Source organism: Strix uralensis, chromosome 1 (assembly GCF_047716275.1).
Source record: "Strix uralensis isolate ZFMK-TIS-50842 chromosome 1, bStrUra1, whole genome shotgun sequence".
Lineage (NCBI taxonomy): Eukaryota > Metazoa > Chordata > Aves > Strigiformes > Strigidae > Strix > Strix uralensis.
Genome location: NC_133972.1, coordinates 138,704,431 through 138,722,695, shown reverse-complemented (window position 1 = coordinate 138,722,695; position 18,265 = coordinate 138,704,431). Strand labels below are relative to the sequence as shown.

Sequence of the window (18,265 nt, the reverse complement as noted above, 5' to 3'; positions counted from 1 at the left end):
AGATTTCTTCTTGAACTTCTTATTGGTAATCTGTTTTATTACATGAGTGATTTTGACAGCACTAAAACTTCATTGCAAATTCCTAAATCAGAGTCTGTCTCTATAATGCAAGTCTGATAATTCTGCACCCCTGTAAAGGTCTGTTTTGATAAAGGAGCAGCAGAAATGGAAACTCTCCTGTTTCACTTTCTGCAGTCTCTGTCCAACTGAGCATGCTGTTGGCAGTTACTGGCAAGCTTGCAATGTGTTCTGTGTAGATGTGGCAATATCCCACTCGTTGCCCAGTGGCATCCTGTGAAAGCTTAGGACATGTTGCAGAAATGTTAATTGTCATGGAAAATGTGGAGAGCTGAAATCCAGACCATTCTTAAGGAGCACACGGAAGGGCCAGATCTGTGCCTGTCCAAAGCCTTGCTTCCTTGGACAGCTCCATAAGTGTCTCATGATAGACATCGAGTACTACAGTGACACACTGGCAGACCTGTAACCTTAGGAAATCCCTTCACAGCTATCTTTCCTCATGATTCTGGGGCAAAATATGCTCCATTGTAGGTCATTTTTTGCCTTGGGCAAATAAGAGACCTTCCTTTGCAGTGAGAATACACATAGTAAATATTTCCAGTGGGTAAAATCGTGGCTGTTCTTCTCTTTATTTCTTTGTATAGCAAGCTTTCATCCTCTTGAAATATCTTTAGGCTTAGATAGAAGGAAATATGCATTTTCTGGCATTTTGATTAAAATGCTTGCAGAACGGAGGGCTTTTCAGTTCCTATCTATCTGTATTAAATTCCCAACTAGCTGTGGCGCAAAGGTCCATTAAGGTCATGGTTGTTCCTAAAGATGGCGTGATAGGGCTTATTTATTATCACCCTACAAACGGGTATCCGGATCAGGAATAATGTGAGCAGCCTTTCTTATCCTGCTTTTTTATATTTAGGAAATACAACAGCTGAGAGAGGAGACATAAGAACAGTTGTATAAAAAATTTGTGAGCACCTCAGTCAGCAACTAGAATTCATTTCCATGAAGAAGGCACTGCTTTGTATTTCATATATGTTATCCTGTATCTTCAAAAGTAGTATGTCTAGTAAACAGCATTCAGTTATAAACATTGTTGGAAGTATTGGTCATGAGTCATAGAAACAGAAATTCCATTTTGATGAAGTTTTTCCCAAACAGTATCTTGAACAAGGATCTGAGATCCAGAGAGGTGCAAAGGCATGAGAAGCAGGCGTTTAAACCAATGGCAAGAGAGGCATTTACATCCACTTAGAAAGAAATTATCCTAAAAATCTTTATCTAGAACAAATGATGCTATAGGTCTCTATAGTGTGAGGTGGCTCAGCGTAGTCCTTGGACTGCTAGTTTGCAGTGATCCAAACAATGGTATTTTATTTCATAAGGAATACAGAAGAATTGTTTCCCCAGTAGAGGAGAGGGGTGGAGTTTGGAGAAAGCGTATACTGAAATCTTCCACCCTTTATCCCAAGTTAGGTTATCTGTCTCATATTCCTCTCTTTTCCTCCCCCACAGCTGTCAGCTATAGAGAAAAGCATTTCATTGTTATTTTCAAAAGTATAATTGCGTTATAGAAATTAGGTTCAGAACACTTGCAAATTTTTGGGAAAGCTGGAGTAATCTATGAGTGAAGTATTAGTCTGACTGTAAAATGTAGCTGTAGTTCTTGGTACCTAGATTAACAAACTGTGTAGAACTTGCTGTAAAAATCAGGTAGTTTCTGGAAAATTACTTGGGATAGACACTTTGCAACAAATACTTTGTTGCATCTCTGTGTTAGACTTTCAGCATTTAGTTATGAAATGGATGTTGGATATGTTATATACTGTGTTTTTAAGAAATACATTTGTATTAGGGTTGTAGTTCAGATCATGAGTGCACTCTTGAATTGAACCTCTTGGCTACCCTTTCTTACCACATGTTAGTTCACCTTGTGGGGTCTCTTGGACTTCACTTCTTTCAAAAAAGGTGCTCTGCAGAAGTGCAGCTAGTGTTCTCCAGCTGCCGCTAAGTGCTCACTCCATGGGACAAGACTAAATCTAGCATGAATAACCCACCAAAAATGCCTAAACTGGATACTGGACCCTCTGCACCAACCATTTCACTCCATGGAACTTTTCTTACTGGACTGCACTGCTTGTTAATGCAGACATAGCAGAGTTTTGTATGGGGCTAGTATTGATCTCCCAAGTTAGCGTGTGCAGACAAAACATGTGAGAATCAAAAGAAAGTAGTGGGTGATTAGTAAAATCTTGAGAGATTGCATATAAATCCCATGGATGAGGTGGGGTGAAGGAAATATTTAGGCATGTGGAAGTAAGAATTTGGAGTAGCAAGTAAAGGAAGGGTCCTTTGTCAAAAGGGGAAAGTGCCTCTTCCTCCCCCTTTCCAAATCTGGCACCAGAAGGGTTTCAGCTAGCAACAGTTGCAATTACTGAACACGTATGTATAGATGAACATACATGCATACATGCACACCTATGTCAAGATGCCACTACGGCGTTACATGTCAAATGGGGTGCAGTTTACATTGGTTTTCTCAGGTTCACTTTCTGCTGTGTTAATGGACTGCCTCGCTGGTCAGGTATGCACCAGTGCTGGTGCGTGGGAAGCGGTGACTGTGTGTGTCAACAAGAGCAAAAGTGGTGGGATGTTGATAGTAAGATCAGCACCATTGTTTTCTGAAACATCATCCTCAGTTTCTTTTGGTGTGCAAAAGCTAGGTATGTAAAAATGGATTTGAGAGATTGCCGTGCTGATCTGATAACTCCCTGGCAGTAGGTATTGTGCCTGTTAGTGTCCATTGCCAGGTCATCCCCATCCTTGCTCCATGGATCAGAATACTGTTGTTACTGAGATTGAGCTGGAGCAACAGAAAGGGAAGTTTGTTTATTTACCTGAGGCTTTATTAAAAGCATTAATTAATCATTAATTACAAAGCGTCATAAACCAGGATACAATATCTCTTACTCTCATTCTTTTTCACTCTCTGAAAGCCATGTTGGGTTGTGGGTGCAGAGGGAATAAAATTTAAAAGCATTCTCTGAAGTATCTGGTGAGGACCGTGTCCCCTTTGTTATGCAGGGTTGCCGCATTTAAAGTTGGTTTTCATTTTGAGAGAAGAAATCCACCATGAGGAAAGTGTTTTATTTCATCACAAATTCTCATTTTTCCTCTGAAAAGTTATTTAGATGGAAAAAAAATTGAACAGCCCTCAGAAAAACCCATTTAGAAATTATTTCCTTTTTTGTCATATTGAAATTGCTGTCTTTCAAGCCTGTAAATGTCTTCTGTGATGTGATCTAAATGCGGACTCGTATTGTTGGGTCTGCAGGATTAAGAGGAATCAGGACAGGTGCAGAGAGTTGCATGGGGACTTCTGGTTTGTTGCAGTGTCTCTTATTCCTTGGGGACAGAAATAACCCTCTTGATCATTTTATATGTATGTGTAAATCATAGCTGCCAGTACTTTGCATTGTTTGTATAAACAAATACATAAAATGCAAACTATTGATAGCCATGATTTAAAACGTTTTTGGCAGATCTTTGTTTTATTGAATTTGTGGCTGTAGTGAGTGTGTGTGCATGCGTGTGCAAGAATATTAGGTGCATATAGAATATATTTTATTTATATTTCTATAGTTAAAACAGAACCAATGAGCAGCAGTGAGATTGCTACTACTACTACTGCAGACGGGTCTTTAGACAATTTCTCAGGATCAGGTAAGGAATAAACAAAGGTTTTAAGCTCAGCATTTTTTCATTTACTATTTTCTTATCCCATGTGGTCTAAACCTGTGCACAACTGTTAAAATACCTTGTGCACTTTGCAGTTTATGCCTGTTTCTGTTCATCTTACTCAGACAGTGTAAGTCAATAGGAGTTTTCCCTGAGTAAGGAGCATTACAGCATCAGGCTTATTAATGTCCATTGGTGTCTTCTGTGGGAGTCTCACTAGGGAGCGTTCTGGCCCAGAGTAATTACTCTTTTGTTTTCTGTGAGTAAACATACCTGCCTCTGTGATTAGTGTTGTACTTGAGGGGTAGGTCTTCCTCATTTATTGTAATTTATTATTATCAAGGTACTCATTCTTTTGTCAGGCTTTTTTCTTCCTGGAAGCCACGTACATCTTATCTTCTAACATACAGGAGACAAACACTGTGAGAAAAGCCTAAGATGTTTGCACAGTTTTGCATACCTATGGATTAACTGTGATATTTCTAGCACATCGTTTTTACGGTGCAAATCAAATAAAAAAAGATCTAATACTATGTCATGGGATTATATTTCCAGATTAGCATAACTGGACATTTTGCAACCAGGCAGGCTGCAAGTAGCCAACCCTTTTCCAGTCTTGTCACAACCTCTATTTTCTGTGCATGCTGTTGAGTATGAACGTATCAAACTTGAAAGCCAAAAAAAGGTTTCTAGAGTATTTTAAATCTCTGAAAGAAGAAAAGGTGGTGTATTTAATAGTAGCTACATACATCTGTGGTGATCTGACTAAAGGTCGGACTGTAACATTTGGTGTATCTGCAGCCTTACAGGCCACAGAAAAGAAAAACTGTCAGGTGTGGAAGGCATGGAAGGAGATTCCCTGCTTTCCTCTATGCTTTGCGAGTGCTCCCGGAGGGTAAAGATGATGGATTTTCCCTGTAGTTGGCCAGGAAAGGGGTAGCTGGTGAAGGGTAATTATCCGTGCCTTGTTTATTTCCAAGTACTTAGCAATAGGGCCTGTTGTTTCTCTGGCTGTCTGATTTTACAGTAGTCTCATAACCTGCTGCTGACCCATTCCTGGCAAAGGCTTCAAAACCCACCTTGGGACCTAGAGAAGAAATGGCACCCAAACGGTAACCAGAGAGGGAAGGGCTCCCGAAAGTAACACCCAGAGCAAAACATGCCAGCACATCTGCCACGCTCTCAGCAGCACCCAAAAATACCGAAAGAAATTGGGATGCGTTGGTGTAAAGCTCTGTGTCAGCAGTGGCTGGGCTGCTGGGGCAGAAGCTCACTATTTAGCCTCCTAGGCTTAAGTGTTCCACTGAGAACATTTGCACATTGGACATCTTTATGTGATACTGACTGTTTTGAAGGTCTGAAAGCATTTTAGAAAGAAGATGGGGGGAAAGAGAAGGAAATGTAATAAGGTAATACATCGTCTGTATTATGGAATTATTTTCTTTAAAAAAAGAGGCACGTGCTCTGAAGCTGGCCATATGTTTTCAATCGAGGCACGCATAAAGCTCCTTCATAAAATGTAGGTCTTAAAAATTCTAAAAGTTAATAAAATGTTGCACTTGAGATATCAATAATCCTTTGAAAATATGAAGGGAAATGTTTCCATTAGGAAATAGGTTGTTTGCTTTGAAAATGTTGTCTGTGTGCAAGCAAAGAATAAACTATTGCTCAGGAGGTGTACAAAGGGGCAATTTAGTATTTGAGATTTGTAATCAAGTTTTTAATGTTAAGCATTCTTGTATAGTTCCTGATAAAATATTATTTTCTATCTAAGGTATCAGTGATATTTGAATTTAATTAAAATCTTGTTAATACTCTGAAATTCTATTAGGAAAAATAATATTTATCTTTGGTGTGTGTATTTACACTTCTGTGTGCTTTCTTTTCTCCTTGGTGCAGCAATTGGAAGCAGTGGTTTCAGCCCAAGACAAACACACCAGTTCTCCCCACCACAGATTTACCCTTCCAAGTATGATATCTTTTAAAAATAATAATAGTAGTAGTAGTAATAATAATAACTGAAATAGGCAGATTTTAACCTCATTTAAAATAATAATTGGGTCCATCTGTTAAGTCATAATTTAAACCGCAGCAGCTTCTAGGGAAAAAAAATATTTTTTTTTAAATGCTAAGAATGTATTTGAAAAATATTTGGAAAGTCCTTATTTTACTTATTCTTTTATTATTGATTTCTTATTGTTGTTTTGTCTTTGTCTTACAGTTTCTGTTGTCTAGTACAGCCTATAATTGTGTGTTAATGAAGTAGCAGGATTATAATAAGGCTAAAAATAAGTACACGCATGTCTGTCTAATGCAGTGTCTGTCCTATTTTCTGTCATTTGTAATCAATAGCAGACCATACCCACATATTCTTCCTACACCCTCTTCACAAACGATGGCTGCGTATGGACAGACACAATTTACAACGGGGATGCAACAAGCTACAGCTTATGCTGCTTACCCCCAGCCCGGCCAACCCTATGGAATCCCTTCATATGGTAAGAAGTCACATCCGTGCTGTTTTGTTCCTGAGGTAAATGTTTTTTAGATCAAAATTACATGACTTGTGTTAGTACTTAGTGGGACAGCTGTGCTCTTGAGCATTTCTTGTGGAAGACTGGTAATTTCCCCATTGGAGTGAGTGATGCTTAATTTATGTATTAAAAAGCTGAGAAGCTACTCAAGAGGATGATTCTCTTTTGGGAAGGAGATTCATTAGCTTTTCATTGGTGATATTAAAAAAAATAGCACTGAAATGGGAAAAGAAATCTAGGGACTTCCATTACACAGGCACAGCTTCTGGTGACTTGCCAAGAAGGTCTGCTCTCCAGCAATGCAGTAGGGTATGTCAGTACATAAAGGTCTGAATTTCTGCTCGTCCAGATTACTGGAACCCATATGAATCAGTGAAGCTGTGCTGATTTTCAGCAGGTGAAAAACTGATTCAGAAAGACCCCCACCAAAAAAATCTCACTTTCAATGTTTTAAAACTCCCTGGAGGTGAAAATTGAGGCAAATTGCCACTAAAGCTCTGTCTGCCTGATGAAGGAGATAGTACTAAGTAGCAAATATTTCCAAAAAAATTTAATTTAAAAACAAGCTGCTGTGGGTGAGACCATTTTGCTGCCAGACTGTCTGCTGGCAGACCACATAGCAGTTCGGCAGCGAGGATGCATTATTAGAAAATAGGTCTTATATTCCTCTGGGGGAATATATTAAAAATATACAATCCACATGCTTTTAGCAGTATATTTTGTAAGGATACATTCAGGTAATGTAAGTTTTATACCAAAAGGACAGAACTCACAGTATAAGCTGTGCCCCTTAGAACTGTTAAAACTTTTAAGTGCAAAACTGGTGAATCTTTCATCCTGAAGTCTGCAAGTTGAAATCCACTGGGTCTCAAGTATATCCTACAGCAGATTATTGTGAACAGTAGGTACAAGAAATAGACTATTATTTCCCCTTACTTTAAAAAATGTGTTTCATTGATATATCATCAATAATTATGATCCAAGGAAGCATTCTTCCTCTGGCCCCAGCCTTCATTACTTACTGCCAAAAATATGGTTATAAACATGAATTGGATGTTTCAGTTTCAGTTCCATTCCACATATTTTAAACTTACACAAACAAAATACTTTAAGGATATTTAAGCTACATTTTCAAGACTACAGAGATGGGGGTTCTTCCCCCCCCCCCACCCCGCCCAAGCGTATATTACTGATGAGAGTTATTTCTAGCTGGATCAGGTGGTGTGATAACAGACAATCCCTTTCCCCACCATGCTTTTCTTGACCCATTTCTCCTGTGGACACCTCGTGTTCATACTTGGCTGGCTGCGGTGGCTTGGGCAACCCAAACAGTGACTTTTTTGTTTTTTGCTTGGTTCCTCTGGATGAAATCCTGACCTCACTGAAGTCAACTATAAAAGTCCCACTGACTTCAGCAAGGCCTTGATTTCACTACTTGAGTTTAGCTGTCTCGCTGTCGTCGGAGCTATAATTGAGAGTTGCTTTACTTGGCAACTGCTTGCTGGGGGTTAACATGTCTGCCTGCTCTTTTGTTTTGTTTTGTTTTTTTGCCGAGTCCATCCCCCATGCCTAGGATTTAGGATAATTTTGCCTAGCATTTCACATTGCAGAGCTGCTTTTGACCACTGAAACCCCCAGCTCCTGAGCCAAGTGGATTTTAATGCATTTTGTTCTTTTCAGACATTGCCTCGTGGCTGGGGCTAAGGTGCTCCTCGCTGCTGTACTTTATAGGAGTAATATGTAAAAGCAAATAACTGTTAAAAAATTTTGGGACCTAACACCATATATATTTTTGCACATTTAAGGCATTTCATATGATCCATGTTCCCAAAATAAATTACATGGGGAACACTAGAACACTCATTTGCAACAGGCAAGAACTAAAGCCTTGTTTAGAGCCAAAATTCTCCTCTTGGGTCTGCATCTTAGGCACATGTACCGTCTGCCTTGTCTTTCTCTCATCCAGGCAGAAAGCTTCCAGCAGGTATCAAGAGAGGAGACTTATGATGTATGTGAAAGGAAAAACTCTGAGTTGGAGTGCTGGGCTTCTTTCTTTTTGTTTCTTTACTTTGGGGCTTACTGGAAGAAAAGGTATTCATGAATTCCCACATCAGCCTCCCTCAAGTTTTCTCTCTAGAGCAGTGTTTGGGAAGGTGCTGTCTTGAGTGCACCTCTAGCCTCTTCATTTTTCCAGTCCCCCACCTCCACTGCGGTGCAGCTGTGAAGGCAGGAAGGGGGGTGGAGGGGAATGCCACTGACAGCTGCCTCCCAGGGGCTCCTGGCTCTGGTTCATCTGCAAAGCCCCTGAGGAGGCTGGAGAATTTCCTGAAGCTCCCTCCTCCTGCCTGCTCTGGTACCAGCATCTAGCAAAGGCTTTGCTTACAACTTCTTTTCTTTCCAGATCCTGGCAGTCCCCTTACGTTTTCTCACTGTCCCTTCCCACTTCCTTGCATACATTAGACTTGGGAAAAGGAGAGGGGAGCATCAAGGTTTGATGAGTGAAGGCCTTTTGGATGAGAGCAGGTGAGAAGAATAAGTCCCAGGAGATGAAAGGTTCTTCATAGCAGGGAGGTTTGCAAAAGGGCACCTCAGTGCCAAGTTGTCTTTACTCAAGTGGCATCCTCCTGCTGCTGCATTTGATCATCTCCTCCTGCTTCATCTGAGATGGAGAGTTGAATCACGCTGTTAAAGCTGCACTAGAAGTGTGATGCTTGATTTAGTTAAACTTTCTTTTAGCAATATTTAATCAACATTTCAGAAAACCTTAAGCAGACAACAAATAAAAACTGTTGATACCAAAACATCCATAGCAGGAGCTTACCCTTGGAAACAAGGTGTCAGATTTGTCTTTGGGATTGTTTAATTGTAACATGAAACAGAAGAAGCAAGTAAGCATCAGGGAAAAACAAGCGAACAGGGTTAGTCTGGCAGTTAGCAGGTCTGGCAGAAGGAATTAAGGGTAATTAATTACAGCAGTTGAAAAATAATAATTTAAATGACAGAAGAAAATATGTTGCCATTTGTATATAGGGAGATATTGAAGTTTTGCAAACACAGTAACTTCTCAGCCCTCTCCTACCTTAGAATGTTGTTGAATATTATTTTAAAAAAAAAAACCAACCAGGAAATGGACTTAGATTAATGGTAATTTTCAAAGGAATGTTACTAATTCACACTTAGTTAATTCAGTTCAAATAACGGTGGTTTCTGAACAATAAGGTATCACTGAATGCCACAGTGAAACCTAAGAGTATTGTATTACTTTTCCATTGCTTTGACTATAATTATTTTTAAATGGTAGTTCATGTTGGGACAACCTTATAATTAAAACTAAGAGACAGAGGCTGAATTGTGTGCATTTCCTCAGTGTTTCACTTGCTGATATTTACTTACTTGTTGTCTTACAAATTGGGGAAAGAATCACTGAAGTTGGGAGGCAGGTCATTCATTTAATTGGACTTTGAATTCTTTTATTACAGAATTTGGAAATGAGAGGGTAATGTGATGTGTAATGGATTTCCCTGTCAGTGCAGATTAATGACTCTCTGCTATGTTTTTCCCAGTTCGGGAGATTGCTTCAGGAATAGTTCCTGTCTGTTAGGTGTTTATTTGTTAAAAGACTGCCTCCTATAGTGTTTAATTAGCTTTGAAAATCGTCATTACACTTAGTGCTGCTAGTTCCCTTTATCCACTTCTGATTCCTTAGAAAGCCATTGCACTCGGAGCCATGTAATTTTCATGTAGGAATATTATACAATGCAAATCTCAGTTATGTCATTAATGGGTGGATGGCAGGAGAGCTTGGCTATGCTATGCTTCATTAAAATCATATAAAGTTGCTAATCTACCTCTGTGAAATGTCATGAATATATGGAAAAGTTAGCCTCTGGCAGGAAAGGAAAAAAGGAATAATGCAACTTCCTGTTCATGTATAAATTTCTTTTGCAGTTATTGGAAACACAGTTTTGAATTTAACCTCTCCCTGGTGAACTTCAGTTTTATGTGTGCTTTTAGACTGCCCTTACCCTGTTCATTTGTGCCTGCTCTCAGTATTCATTCTTTCATGCATGCAATAGTAGGTATATGTTAAAAATGCTGTTAATTGTGTGATTTTATTTTCCATCCCTGTTTGAATATGAACAAATAGATTTGCTGTCACTAACTGATTTAGGTGCATTGTGGGCAGGCATCAAGACAGAAGGTGGATTGGCACAGTCACAGTCACCTGGACAGACAGGATTTCTAAGCTACGGTGCCAGCTTTAGCACACCTCAACCTGGACAGGCTCCCTATAGCTACCAGATGCAAGGTCTGTATAAACAGATATTACCATTAATTAGATATAGTTAATGCTGTGGGGGTTCTTTCACCTTATTTCTTTACATTCCTAGGATAAAAATGAATGTTTGCTCGAGCACTTACCTCTGATGTTATTGCAGTTGGAGCTGAAATGATGATTGCCTTTGCTGAGAGCAGCAATGGGTCAGCTCTCAGCAGTTTGGATGATCCCTTGCTTAGTGACTTCATTAATTTTTAAATAGTGAAGCGTTGTAGTGTTATTACAGTAAAAATGTATCTCCGAATAGCTACAGTTTAACAAATAGTGAGTGTGACAAAGCTAGTCCTGGAAAACGTGTCAGGATTATGAATTTAGGAAGTGCCAAATATAATTTGACACCTGAGTGTGTTTGCGGAGGGAGAAGAAGATAAAAATACCTACTGCAGCTGTGGAGGTAGCTAAGTAATGATTGAAGTCTGTTTCTTTGAAGTCTATTTAAAAGCTGTAAGTCTTTGTATGTGTGGGCTATTATTATCAATTAAATTTTGTAGCCTTTCTTGCCTGTTTAGTTTACTTAATATCTCTTTCCACCTTGTTCTCCCAATTCCCTTTTCCTCTTCCATATCAGGAAGTTGCTGGGTGTGTCTGGTTCTGAATTTTTACCATTTTAAGGGATATTTTTAAAAATCTTTGTTTACTACAAATAGCTATTTTTAGATGTCTGCTGCAGGACTTTTCACCCCTGAATTTGATAGCTGAAATCAGGTGTGTTGCAGATTTTAGAAGTGTTGAAAAAAGTGATCATTCACAGAATTGGACCACATTTTTAAAAATTTTAGCACCTCTCTTTATTATTATCATGTTCCATTTAAGCTGTATGCCATCATGTAAATGCTCCATGAAATATCTTGAGGCAGAAGTGCTTTCAGAGACCAAGTGAATGAGGTTTTGCTTTTGTTCCACGACTTTATATTGATGCAGTCCTTCACTCAGACACAAGAGGGATGTTTTTTGGGATTTTTTAAATACCCTTTTGAACTGTGTGTTGAGTAGCTCTGTAGGGCAGAAATGACCATCTGACATCTAAAGTATTGCTTACTTGTATTGTGCTCTGACAAGAGGAAAATAGTATGAGTAGTATACAAACTTTCATCTACATGCTGAATAGTCATGATCATCACGTATATTTACTCATCAGAGTAAATACAGCCATAAGTAGGTTATTGGTTTTGCTTTTTGCAGATAGCCACACTAAAAAACCCAAACATACATACACCCCCACCACCTTCCCCAGAAAAAAACCCACTTCTCTGCAGGAGAGAGCTCAAAATGCTTGCCAGCAGCAGCTATGAGGAACTCCTGGATTGACATTCCAGCTTTTAAAGAACTGATAATTCATGGTTGCTAGGAAGTAGAATTACTGAAGAATCTGTCTGTTTGCCTATACTTTCTATTGCAGTAGTGCCTTCATGCCACAGTCATGTATTGGTATCTTGTTGTGCTAACTTATACAGCCAAATGAAATACAGTCCACATAGAAGTTGGAGGCTAAAATAAAACACACAGGCTAGGAAGGCCTAATATAACAATAAAGCTGACACTGTTTAGGCATAATAAACAGTTGTCACTCCATATTGGTTATCTAACAGCTCTAAAGGTGGGGTTTTTTTCTAAGATGCAGAGCAGAGGGATGTCAATAAAAAGGGATTCTAGGGAGGACAATTAAGTAGTTTTGCAGATATCTATGGGAAACTCATTTGATGGAGAGAGGAAAGGGGGAGCAGCATGGGATAACATCAGAGAGTGCTTGTTGGAAAATTTTAAGAGTAAGCAGTGAATTCTGGCATTAGGAGAGCAAAGCTAGGTTTCAGTCAATGGACTGCATAGAGGTCTGTCATAAAGGGCATTGCTTTGTTGCAGAGATATGCAAAATACAGATAAGATCAGAATTGTCAAGGTCATGAAAGGGTGGAGGTTGTCAAGAGATGGAACAGTAAGATCTTGGAAAGCATTTCAGTTGTACACATTGAAAGGCAAGGATCTAAAAATATTCTGCAAAAGAAATGTGTTAAAGATGACCCAGTTGTGAAGCTCTAACGAGAGGATGGTCAGAGGTCTTGATTTCATGACAGAATTGTCTGAAGGGCTGAGGGAGGAGGGGGTCTGAGCCTGGGTTCTGCTCCAGCCATGCTGTGCTTGGGCTAAAAGCTGCATGCCCGTGGAAGGCAGCAGATTGCTGAGAATCTGGCTTGTGTGGAAGAACCATAGGTCGGAGTGGGAAAGTCTGGGGGTCCACATGTTGTGTATGTCATTTCTGTTGTTCTTGTGAACAGCACGGTGTGTGAATGGGGAAAAGACTGGTCTCCTACAGAAACCTTACAGACCATAAGAATGGAGATAAGCAGAACATTTCAAATTAAAATATTGGTGGAGTTGTTAGAAGCTAAGTAGAAAACAATCACATTACTAAACAGGTCTTTCTTGCAGTTAAATGTTGACAGTATATATCGGTACTATACATGAGAATATATGTCTTTTTAATGTTTTTATTATGCTAACTTTTGAATTTGAAGCAACTTTAAATTGACTTAATTCTTCCTTTTGATTGAACAGATGTTAAAAATAAACAGGAACATTTGTTTCCCTTTCCTCATTTAATTTTGGAAGGAGAACCTATTCATAGTTTCAACTTTTATTTAAGGACAAAATTGATTCTCTTGACAGAAGACGGGGGTAGTGTTGCTGCTGTTCAGTTGTTTGTGCAGAAACCTCCAGAGAGGGAAATAAGTTTATTCTCCCTTTCCCCTCTAGCAGTATATGGGCAGGCTGCAGCTTCAGCCTTGTCATAGTCTGCAATAGCCGTTCTTCATCTCCTGCGTGCGGCTGCTGAGCTGCTAAATGGAGATAATGGATCCTACAACCTACTTCACAACCAAGCATTACTTGACAGCATGCTCAGGGCCCTGCTGTCATTCTTGCCTGCAGTAAAGGGGATTTCCTAGCAGCCTTGCAGTTGCTGTGCTTGTGCTCCCTGGTTGGGGTTACCTTGCGCTTGAAAGCTTTGGAGTTATTCTGGTTCCTCTCCCTGGGGCTAATGTCTCTCTGCAAGGTAAAGGCACTGCCTTGCAGTGCGTGTGCAGCCAATTAAACCCAGTGCTTTTCCTGACCCTGCTAAAATTACAGCGTGATTAGTCACTGAACAATAGCAGAGGGAGAGACTGCCAACTTTTGAAAATGATGAGGAAAATCACTGCCTGCGACTCCTTGCTAAGGTTATTCTGGTAATTGGATTTTTGTTTGTTACAAATTTGTCACCCCTGTAACGACGGGTGCAGAGGGCAGAGGGTGGGAAAAGGACCTAGGCGGTTCTGCCACCCATCTCCCCACTTCCCCCCTGCCCTTACTTTAATGAGTATGTTCCTTAAGCTGTTTTTCATATAGGTTGCTTCATAGATGTTGAAAGACCACTTACATGACTAATGTCTGTGGGAATGGGCCGTTGTTCCTATATTGGCAGAGTTATAAGGATTGCTCAGTAAGGATAAATGGAGTGGAGAATGGCTGGGGGAAATGCCAAGGAAAGAGCTCCATTTGCAACTGTCATCTTGAGTATCCTTTGATTGTAATAAAAGTGTGGCTTTTACCCAGCACCTGAGTATCCTACCTCTGGAAGGCTACTAGACCTGGGATGAGCACCAGCATTGTTTTAGTTACCAAGACTGTGATGTTTGAGAATATACTAACCAATTGGTTTGGGAATTCATCCATAAAAAAGTAAACGTTAAGGTATTCCGTTATTATTATACAGTATAAAAATATTGTGCTGGATAGCTAAGCAGTTACTAGGACAACAAGGGGGAGTTTGCCAAGGATTTTTAAACACTGTAAGCAAACGGAAGAAACCTTGAGTTTAAATAGCCCATCTGGCCGTCTTAGGCTTTCCCAGGAGAACTGCACTAAACTTCTGCCACATACATTGTACCCTGACGATAGACATAGCCCATGGCAAGGAGACTGAGCTAGGAAAGCAAATGGACTTCTCTGGCAAATACCCAGGGGAGGACTGCATCCTGTGCCTCGTGGTGGCATGGGGGCGAGCCCCGCGCCTGGAGCCTGTGCCTTGGTCCCAGCAGGGTCCAGCCATCTTCTGACGCTGACTGGGATTCCCAGCTTTAATGTGGGTCCACGCTTTTTGCAAAATAGACCTTTGACCTGCAATTTACGGCTTTTATCACATTTTAAAGCTATGTAGCTGGCCAACTTGGGGCAGTAAATCTCATGCATTTCATAGGGATTCTTATTTTTGTGTTTGTTCAGCTAAGGCAAGAACAGCATTCTGTGCCACAGCCGATTATTTAAAAAACAAATGGCAAAATTGGAGTATTTTAAAAACAACTTTAGGCCAGTAGTTCTGGGTGGCCCACAGAGCCGTTTCTGAGAAACCTGCTTCATGTTTGTTACGGTCTAGGAGACCCCTACCCCTCCTCCATAGGAGCCAGCGATGACCACGAGATGAAAGAGAGAGATCTGCATGTTAGTATGTGTGCGTCTTTGTCTGAGAGGGAGAGATGCTGGCTGGCATGTAATTACTTTTCTCATTTGCTCTTGCAAATTATTTGCTAAACTTTCTGTGGAAAGATAATGTATTCCTCAAAAAAAGTTCTCTGTTTTTTTTTTTTTCTTCTTATGAGAGGCCTTTTATATCTTTTTAGAATGGCTCAAACCATGCACCTATAAAACCGGTGTTTGAATGTATTACTGCATCACTCAGAAATAACTACAGAAATAAAAAGAGACACAGTGGCTTACATTCTTCCAGCCAAGCACTCTTAGAAATAAAATAGCATTTCAAAGTTTTGCAATTTAAAATATTTTTCAGCTGTATTTTGGCTCTGGGGTTTGTTATAATAAAAAATAACATCTGTTTTCCAATTTTAAATTAAATTTAAAACAACATGTTTTTCTCATTAGTACTGTTTATCTGTACTATCTGCTAAACTTGGATGTCAACTCTTCTGCTGAAGTAATCTGATTTTAGTTCACAGGATTAGTAGCATCTATCAACAACCACAGAGCTTTTGCACTAATAGCAAATACAGGAGAAGTGTTTACAGTCATTATCACACGTTAAGTTTAAGCTTCATCTTTTACTCCCACTGCTGTTGGACATATTTCACATCTACTTTGAGGCTTAACTTGTGTGTGGTTTTAGTAACTTCTGCAATCAAAGCATTTAAGTATTTTTCCTCATGACTTCTTATAGCTAGGATACCTATTGTTGGGGTTTTTTTTTAATTTAAAAAAGTAAATAGCTCACAAATGCCCTTCAGGGGTTGTACTAAGCATGCAGTCCTGCCTGCATTCCTCACTGTTTGGAGTTGCAAGAAATGTCGCTTTTCTCAATGAGTAACTGCTGCATAGGATTTGGTTGTTAATTGAGTTGTGTCGGGTACATCGGGGGATCGGTGCATCTGTATGCCTGGCTCTCTGTTGATTTCCATCCCTGCTTGCCTCCTCTGCTCACCTGCAAACTTTTGCTCCCAAGGTCTCTGTATATCTTTGCACTAAGGCAGGCTTTGGTGGCGAGGGAGGCTGTAAACAACCTGCGTGCTTTAATGCAAGCTCCTTGCTGGCTGGTGCTCTCCTGCTGGATGAGTTCAATAGGTTGCCTCATTACAGACTTTCTGGTGGCTTATGTAGCTTCACCCTGTGCATCCATATGTCTCAGCTGGTGCCTGTGTCACTCCCGGGTTATAACCAGCGAGGGCAAAACAGCTGAAAGGGGGTTGCTGCCCTTTTAGTGGAACAGCTTCTCAGGTTAGGTATTAAACAAGAGCCCCATCTGTCTATTTTTGGTGGCTCATGAAGGGGGGAGGAGGGAGGTGAAGGCAGTAATTCAGTCTCTGGGCTAAATTCAATCTTGGGTCTCCCTTCTCAGAGAGGTACTTTTTCCCCTTGTGTCATGCCTGGTAGACTCTATCAAAAAAGAAAAAGGTTTGTGGCCCAAGGCTGTCTATGATCGATTAGCGAATCTTAACGGCTACGCAGTTGGGCTGAGCTGTTTGGAGCAGGGAGTTACGGCTTTTGCTGTTCCTGCAAGGGACTGAGGCTCAGGGAGGGGCGAGGCAGGAGCAATGGAGCCAGTGTGCTTCAGTGAGGGGGGATGGCGTCTCTCAGGTCAAGGCTTGCAGTTATTGTTAACAAAAACCGAAAGTAAAGAAACCCTCATTACTTCCACAACGCTGGGTATTATTCGGAAGGGTGAGATTGAGATAGCCTAATATTTAATCAAACCTGAGGTAGCTCCAAATTCCTGTCTAAATTTTGGTTTTTTCTTTTTATTGCAATAATGAAACACAGGGTGTAGGAACAATGAATTATCACTTTCCATATATTAACATGTTATAGAGCTGATGACAACCAAATCGGTCAACATATGGGAAATATTACAAATATGCCATATCCTTATAATATAATCGCATGATGGAAGTTATTTTCCGATACTGTGTTTCAGTAATTCACATAATTTTTCATTTCATTTCAGGCAGCAGTTTTACAACATCGTCGGGAATATATGCAGGAAATAATTCACTCACAAATTCTACTGGATTTAATAGTTCACAGCAGGTAAATTTGTAAATATGAGTTGAGGAAATTTTGGCAAACTTAGAATTCTCATCCACTGAAAAAATGTAGCCCTTAAATAGCTTTTTGAAAGAAATTAGCATCCTTTCAAGTTAAACTAATGTTTATAAATGTTTTTCTTCAGTTTGTCATCTTCCAATAGTAGAAATAATTGTCTGGGGTTGATGTTCTTATTCACACATCTTCAGCAGTGTGTCTTATAAACTATTTGTATGAGAATACATACTAAATTATGTGTAATTTAGATTTCGTTTTACTGCCTTGCAGTTTTAGGTCCTACAGCATCCAGTCCAGGAAGCATACGTGCTGAAAGTCTGACATGTGTTTGTAGTTATATTTTGGAATTTATACTAAAAAGTAGCAAAACTTTGATGAACTATTCAGTTGCTTTTTTGTCTTGCAGGAATATCCCTCTTATCCCAGTTTTGGCCAGGGTCAATATGCACAGTATTATAATAGCTCACCATATCCTTCCCATTACATGACAAACAGCAACACCAGCCCAACGACACCCTCCACAAATGCAACATACCAGCTTCAAGAACCACCATCTGGCATCACCAGTCAAGCGGTTACAGATCCTGCAGCAGGTAATTACATGGATTTTATGGTCCCTATGAGGCACGTTTTTGTAAGTTGAAAGGAGGTTGAATTGGATTTTTTTTTTGCTGTAGTCGTTGATTTTTTTTATTTTATTATTTCTTAATCTTGAGCCTGTGGCACGTCTTGCACAGATTCTAACAGAAAATAGACTAAAGAAAAACCAGGATCAGTAAAAGTTTTAAAGCTTGTGCAGAATACAAGTTGTTTGTATTTATTTATAAAATGCTTGTATTAAAAATTGCAGGATATGGAAAAGTCTTTACACTAAACCAGAACCTGGTGCTTTTAAGCTCTGTCTTTGTTAAGATAAACTCCTTTGATTTTTCCTAAGACTGAAATTGAGAGGCCTTCAGACCATAGCCCAACTGTCCACTTGAAAGAGAGCTTTTGTGTTTTTCACTTTCAGAAGACATAATAATACTTGTAATAGGGAGTTGAAATTGCACAA

At 39.7% G+C, this 18,265-nt stretch overlaps 1 protein-coding gene across 1 annotated transcript in view; it reads left to right on the top strand.

The window, feature by feature from the left end:
- Nucleotides 1-18,265, top strand: part of EYA1 (EYA transcriptional coactivator and phosphatase 1) — a 97,776-nt gene that overhangs the window by 22,261 nt on the left and 57,250 nt on the right. The window contains exons 4-9 of the mRNA XM_074893928.1: nucleotides 3,661-3,741; nucleotides 5,656-5,725; nucleotides 6,109-6,254; nucleotides 10,462-10,599; nucleotides 17,114-17,196; nucleotides 17,618-17,804. Of these exons, the coding sequence (XP_074750029.1) occupies nucleotides 3,661-3,741; nucleotides 5,656-5,725; nucleotides 6,109-6,254; nucleotides 10,462-10,599; nucleotides 17,114-17,196; nucleotides 17,618-17,804 (705 nt within the window). The remainder of the gene's footprint in view (nucleotides 1-3,660; nucleotides 3,742-5,655; nucleotides 5,726-6,108; nucleotides 6,255-10,461; nucleotides 10,600-17,113; nucleotides 17,197-17,617; nucleotides 17,805-18,265) is intronic.